At 29.4% G+C, this 7,749-nt stretch overlaps 1 protein-coding gene across 1 annotated transcript; it reads right to left on the minus strand.

Annotated features, from left to right (window-relative positions):
- Positions 1 to 2,986: 2,986 nt before the first annotated feature.
- On the minus strand, positions 2,987 to 4,715 carry LOC141528736 (uncharacterized). The gene is made up of 3 exons (XM_074244943.1): positions 4,437 to 4,715; positions 3,966 to 4,236; positions 2,987 to 3,874 (listed from the first exon to the last, which is right to left on the minus strand). The coding sequence occupies exons 1-2, from the start codon at positions 4,523 to 4,525 to the stop codon at positions 4,014 to 4,016; spliced, it is 312 nt and encodes a 103-aa protein (XP_074101044.1). The 5' UTR covers positions 4,526 to 4,715; the 3' UTR covers positions 2,987 to 3,874; positions 3,966 to 4,013.
- Between the last annotated feature and the right edge of the window lie 3,034 nt (positions 4,716 to 7,749).

Raw genomic sequence — 7,749 nt, forward strand, 5'->3', positions numbered from 1 at the left:
ATATTTCATAAAACATATTTTTTTACTAATCACTGCTGCAACAGCCAAAATTCTGTCATTGCACTTGGTAATATATGAAAAAAATCTATCTACGAAATATGCTTTAACGTATATAACAGAATAACAATTAAATAATATGTATAAAAATTTTTTTGCTTAAATGACTATAACAGATAAATAATATATAAATATATATTTTACTCAATCTTTTCCTTAATTTATTTTTTATTGGTCTTCACTTTGGTTCGATTTTATCTTTGGAATTTCTTCAGTAGTTGATTTTACGAATTTTGACAGTTTCCTTATATTTATTTTTTTGGATGTTACAGTATCAGTCTTTTTTAGATCACGTCTGATGAATCGCGCTTCCCAGAAGCATCGTGTTTTTATAAAAATATTTAAAAATAAAGTTGTAGCATCGAAGGAACACAATTGAAAAGCTGGTAATTCTGAACTCAGTGTTGAGTATAAATGCGCCGATATATTTTTTCATAAATACAACTACGGATAACTTCGTCAAACTTGGTATTCCATTTTTTAACAGCTGTAAACACAATTTCTGTAGAATATTGGAGCCCATTTTTATCAGCATAGTCTTTCATAATAGTAAATAGTTTGTATTCTTGATAATTGTTATCAGATTTAGGTAGTACTAGGAAATCTACACATTTTTGACAGTTTTTGTGAAACTTTAAAAATTTGCGGGTTAGATATCCACAAATGTAATAAATCGCATTGTCATGGGTGAATGAAGCTGTTTCTGTCAGTGACATATCTTTTTCTATTTCTTTGATTGGATTGGAGGCTTCTATTAAGGCTTCTCGCAAAGACAGTTGACTTTTTTGTGGCTTGGCGATTGCAGCACTGAGCTTGTTTAATTTTGCAAAAATCATGTTTCCGTCATCTTGACAGTTTGCCGATTCGGAAACTTTAGTTAATTGCGTAATAAAATTTTGTTTTATAGCTGTCTCGAATGATCTGGTAGAAGGATTGACTGAACATCCATTTTGTTGACGAATAACTGCAAACAAATTTTCGAGAGGATCTTGATTCAAACGCCTAGTTTTCAATGCTGGAATATTATATTCTTTTCTTATCTCTTCAGATAATTTTAAAACACTGTTAATAGTTAGCATAATTCCTGTGATGCACGGTGGAATAGCTTTTTGTTTATCATTTTTTTCAAATTTGCTATCGGCAAAGTGAAGCAACATTTCATTTAAAAATTCTATGTGTCCAGATGTCTCAGTTATGGCAAAATTTAATTTTGATTTAACTGTTGGTTGAAGAAGATGCGAGTTAAGTGAATCAAATAATTTATCCATGTCCAATAAGAAATCTGCCGTTGTATCATTGTCGGGAAATTCGTTCGGTTTTATCATTCTGTAAGCTTGATAAGCTAAATACATTGAATTTGAAAAAATTTGAGTTGCTAGTGAAACAGTCATTTTAGCTGCATTTTGTTGCATTCCAAAATGACGATCATTGATTTTTGGAATAAAATTAATGTTCATTTGGTTACTCAACAAATAAACTTTGTAAATCAGTTTCCAATCTACGTATCCACCTCGGTATTTAAATCTTTTGTTAAATAGATTGTTGCGAAAAGATTTGATTAAATGAGGAGGGTCAAAAATGATATAAATCTTGCGTTTTTCGTCACCAACTGTAAACTCGAAGAAAGGTTTATCTTTAGTTATTTTGTACTTCTTTATCAGTCCGGTATTTCGAGTTCCCTGATCGCAAAAACATTTGACGATAAGATCAGTCTCATTCAATTTTTCAATAGTATTAACCATTATTTTGTGAGTTTTTGCTGAATTGCCTTTCTTTCCTAGAAACCAATATCCAATCGTTTGCTTCATTGGTTTATTAATCCAAGTTATCATTGCTACTAATGCACAATGCGCTATTTCATTCGTACGCTCTTCCCCATCATCAGCATAACCGTGGAACATATCTTTGGCTGCATCATAGTGAACTTCAGTGGCTAAACTTATTTCGTCGAATAAAACACTAACAAGACGATCTTCAGTATTGTTTTTTTCAAACGTATCTTTAAGTTGATTTAATACAGTTAAATTTAAACCTGGAGTGGTAGGAAAATCTTTTTGATATTCGTTCAAAGTCCTTATAGTTGGTATATGTAGAAATTTCGCTAAAAGCTTATAAGTTTTGGGGGAATGATATTTTATAGACAATGCAATATCTTTCACCTCGTTACTGTAGCGTTTAGCATATTTGTTCTTCACAGATAAGCGTAATTGGGCTGCAAATAATACTAAAGCTTTTTTACTCAAATAATTTGATGACGCATTTATTATTGATTCAACGTCTTGCTTCATTTTTTTTTTTACAGCAAATTTTTTCTCCATCCTGTTAATTTGGCTTCGCAATCGACCTATTGTTCTAGCCCCTTTATGCAGCCTTAAAGATTTAGGCGTTAACATTTCAATTTTTTTAACTTTAGAAGATACTGCGTTCGGTGATTTCATTATTTGACTCGGTGTTTTTTTTGGAAAAAGTTCAAACTTACGTATAAATTTATGATTCTTTTTAGGTGTACTATATTGCGCAGGAATCTCAGGCGAAATATTCAAGTTTAGCGTTTCCGCCCTGTTGTTGAATGGCAACTCTTCCAATGCTGCGTTAGATTTCGGTTCTTCAGAATTAGTTGGCAATATGGGCATATAAGTATCATTTTGTGAGGCTGCCTCGACAGTATTGATAAGTTTTTCTGCTGCATTAAATTTAGGTTCTTGACTATCAGTTGGCCGTATTACTGCTTCTGGATTTAGTGGTTCCGTTGATTTTCCAATTTCTCGTTCGTCTTGTAATGAAAAAAAAAAAAAAATTGATGACGTAATAGATGATGCTTTGTAAGATTCATGAACTTATTGTGTTTGTGATTAGTAGAAAAAGTGGGGACAGAAAAAAAATTAAACTAAGTAGGATAGGAATTGGCTTCACAATCAAATAATCTTAATTGTAAATTTTGTCGAGTTTTATTTTGATGTTGTCACTAAATTTTACACTGGTATTAATGCGTATAAGGCTGTAATAAGTTGCAATTATTATATACTGTTCACTATTGCTACGGTAAATCTGGAATATCTATCATGTTTCCGGGGATTGATTACAATGCAATTCGAACAATATTAAGTTACTTACAATTTTCCAATTTTATCATCTCCAAAATAAGAAAATGTTAATTTAAGGTATTTAAAATATTTTCTATTTTTTACCAAAAATTAAAAATTTGTGTTTAAATTTTAATAAGCTATTTAAACAAAAAATCTAAAAAATATTTACAATTTTGATTCAGATATTTTTGAAACAGTAGTAACAAAAATTCTAATAAATAATATTTACAATTCGGGCTCAGACATTTTTAAAACAGTAGTTACTATAATTTTTAATTATTTACAATTATTAATAACAAAATATCACATTTTCATTGGCATTGAAATAATAAAAATTTGGAAAAATTGTAAGGCTGCTTGTTACAATAGTTATAATTTTCAAAATGCTATCTCTCAGTTGAATATCACAGAATTTTTTTTTTGATTTTTTTTTGAAGTATATCTTCTGCATTTTATCCCCTCACTTTTGGATTTATTACATTTTCTATCGTTTCACCAGTTTCTTTTACTCGACAGAAACGCAAAAAAATCATGAATTTAAATATTAAATGCAATTTACTGATTTTTTTGCCTGTATTTAAGTCACAGCTTCTAATGCAAGCAGAAGCACTTCTTACCTCTTAATGAAATTTTCACAAAGCTATTTGTTTCAATATTAATTAAAGCTGGTTCATTATCAGTAGCCTTGCGTATTTCAAAAGTAATGCCCCTGTCATTATGCGAGCATTCATCTGTAACAACAATATTGATATTAGCGATATTGTTCTATTTTACTACTGCAACAATTCTCATTTTTTCTTTAAATTATTTTTAAAACAATACCTTTCAAAGCCGGACGTTCAAATATAACTTCTTCATTATTGACGTTTACTAATAAATTTTTGCAGTTGAATTTGTCAAAGGAGGTTTTGGCATATTCTTGGGCATCTTCAAAATATTATCAGGCGGAAGTAAAGTAGGAACAGCATTTGGTACTAATAGTCGTTTGGGTGGTGCATTTTTCTTGATATAACGTCTTTCAAAATGATCGGAACAAATTCGTAAACTGTTGGAAGACCCTTTATACTGAGCAAAGTCCTTCCATTGTTGGCGTCTATACAATAAAATTTAAAAATCAATTCAAAACACTAATTTCATCGAGCAAAATTTTTAATATTATGTAATTTAATGTAAATAAAAAACATTTAACAACACCAAGTTTACAGGATATAAATATTTACAAGCAAGAAAAGTTGATCGATAATCAATAACTTACTTTTGAGACGCTATAAATTTAATGCCTATATTACTTACATTCGTTCTTCCTTTGGCCATAAAAAAAAAGAATGGTCTTTATCTTTTTCTGGTCTTCTTAGACATCTTTTCACATTACACCGAACCATGTTTTTTTAATTAGTTTAAAAAAAATTTTATATTAAGATAAAAATCAAGTGCTGTTAGCCGTTACAAGCAACTTTGGTATTACCAGTATGACGCATTACTTTAAACCGCCATGACAGTACTTTAGTACTTGGACACAAACATCAGATGGCATTCGTAACAGTATACGCGACCTTCCCCTCTATCTTATACTCTTTGCCGAAACCTATGAGGCTTCGTGTCCGACCACAAGGGCCTCTCTAGCAATTTACTCAAAATTTACAAGTCCCTCTACTCGCGACCGATATTGTAGGGCCTTACCCATGCAAGTAAGGGCTATGATCTATTATCAATAATCAATATTATGCTTTTGCATTTCCTTTATTACCTGTCCCGATACCCATCGTTGGACCTTGATCTTAAATGCTGAAACAAGCTCATAATATGATTAAGTACATTAGGCACAGATTTACGGCAATAAATATGTAAATAATGAAATAATGAAACTATAAATAATTTAATCCAGTTTCCTGAAACAAACGTCAAATTGACACTTAAGAATTAATAACAATACTACATAAATTCTCGAATATAAACAATAGTACATAAAATATAATAAATGATAAAGAGTCAAATACAATAAATAAATTAGTCAAAATAATACAAGATAGTCAAATTCTAGAGACACACCGAGTGTGGATCTGTTGCCAACACTAGGCGCAGAGAGGGACGCACACAAGAATAAAATTCGTGTGACATATTCAATTACTTTTTTTACGTACGTTCATTAGTAACGATCATTACGTACAATGTATAAATAAAACAAGAACACTACACAAGTTTGTTAACGTTGTTTTGTTTTAATTTCTGCTTACGGATCAATCGATAATTAAACTCAGTGAAAATAGTTTTAACCTCAAGTTATAAAAACCTCTCATAGATGGCATTAGGCGGAATAGTGAAAAATTGAATTTGAATTGCAATTATGTATATATTCTCTAAATAATTAAGATTCAATTCCGTGAGTAAACACGAAATACCGATTTAAAGACATTAATTAATACTATGTAAATTTCATTTCATGTTCATAGCAAATCCAAAGTTTTGTTATCGCTTTTATGTCTCAAAAATTATTATTTTTTTTTTATTTTCTGTTTATGATCTTTTATTTCAACGATTTTATAGCCAAAAAATTTAAAACTGACAATAAAATTGAAAACATAGAATTGACAATAAACCCAAGTATAACGTTAAATAACTTTTGAAGGAGTCATTTTATCAAAAACTCATAGGATAACTTTTTTGTAGAGTTAGAATAGTATAACTTTTTCTTAATAATTTATTTTGTTGTGATTGTGAATATTAATTGATTGTATATATATATATATATATATATATATATATATATATATATATATATATATATATATATATATATATATATATATATATATATATATATATATTAGGGTGGTCCTTATGTTGGGTTTTTTGAAATTTTTTTTCACGATAGTTCAAAATCGGTTCAAAATCTATAAAAAAAAAAATCATGCCAAGTTATAGCTCTTAATTTTAATATTAACCCGCGCCCCCCGACGGTCAAAGTTTTAAAGGAAAATAACATGGGAAAAGTTATATTTTTACTTTGGAATTTTTTACGTCATAAACTAACCAACAAATCACATCAAAAAATATTTTTTCTAATGCAAAATTTAACGGTCTACAAAAAAGATCTCTTATCATTTTTTGATAATTCTAACGGTTTTGAAGTTATTCGAGGTCTAAATTGAAACTATAATCTTTTTCATCGTTTTTTCTGTTTTTTGGTTATTTAATAGTTCATAAATCATGAACCGGTTATTCTTTATAATCTCATTGGATTTTTTTGTTTAGAAAATTTTCAAAGTAACTGTAACTTTGGAATAATAGTAATACCAATTCATTTTTTTAGCCTGAACTGTCGAACATTTTAAAGATTTTTAACTTTTTTGGATACAAAAGAAATTCGGGACCTATTGTCTCGATTTTTATTGTTATTGGTACAAATATCAACAAACTCCAATTTCAAATTTTGATTTCTGGTTAAAAACATTTTAGAAACCGATCATGCCGCCATCTATTAGATTTTACTTCAATCGCTAACACTAAAATTAATTCTCAGATTACTCATAACCTACATTTATTTCTCAGCTTGATCAAAATCGTTCAATTACTAGTACTGATGCCTTTTTGATATATAAATAAATTTTTTGAGTTCATTTATCCGATATTTAAGTAATCAGTTAAATATGGAGTTATCACGTTTACGTCAAAACATTTTTTTGATTGGTGATGTTGACGTTCAAATCGTAGGTAACAAATTACCATCGAAATTGCAAGCTTTGAAAGTGTTATTTTTTTATACACGTATTTTAAATAATACTATCACAGATAGTGTTGCTGCAGTGATTGATGAAATTATTGTGTTTTGGAAGAAAGCTCGAATTCCCGTTCAAGATGTGCAAAGATATCGAGATAAGTTGAAAAAACTGTATGATGAGTGGCGCATACTTCTTAAACATAGAAATCGGAGTGAAGTTGCTGTGAAAAAACAAAATGAATTTTCCTGTTCATTAAAAAGATTATTTGACATCGCACCGTCAAATGTATTTGAAATGGTTGATGAAAATTCCAAAGAATTCTTGAATAATCAGAGATCAGATGAACGAATTGGTTTTATTGCAAATATTAAGACGAAAAATACGATGACGATGAAATTGGTGTTAAAAAATTAGAGAAACAATTGGATTTCGAAAAACGAAAATTGGAAAGTGACAAAGAAAAATCATTATTTGGTAAATTATAATAATCAACTTACTCATTGATATTTTATTATTTTATAGTGAAGATATTTTTGTCTTATCATTATCCTTTTTGTAGACAAAAACGTTGAACTCTTATCAAGCCAAGGAAGTGCTCAATCAGTCTCTAGTGGAGAAGTATACATTCCAACTACTGCCGGCCAATTTAAATCAAGAAATATAAGAGGAACTCACAATATTCTCAACGAAAGAGTTGTAGCTACTTTTGACCGTTGTAAAGTAAGCGACAGAGATGCTGTGTTTATAACTACAGCTATTTGTCAGTCGCTTATCGATTTAAAATTATTAGAAGTGGATATTAATTCCATTATTGTAAATCGATCATCTATTCGCCAATGTCGGCTTACTATGCGAGAGTCAAAATCAATAGAAATAAAAAAACATTT

This window comes from Cotesia typhae, unplaced genomic scaffold (genome assembly GCF_013202065.1).
Source record: "Cotesia typhae breed Kobodo isofemale line unplaced genomic scaffold, CoteBio_Ctyphae contig_44, whole genome shotgun sequence".
In the NCBI taxonomy this organism is placed as follows: Eukaryota; Metazoa; Arthropoda; class Insecta; order Hymenoptera; family Braconidae; genus Cotesia; species Cotesia typhae.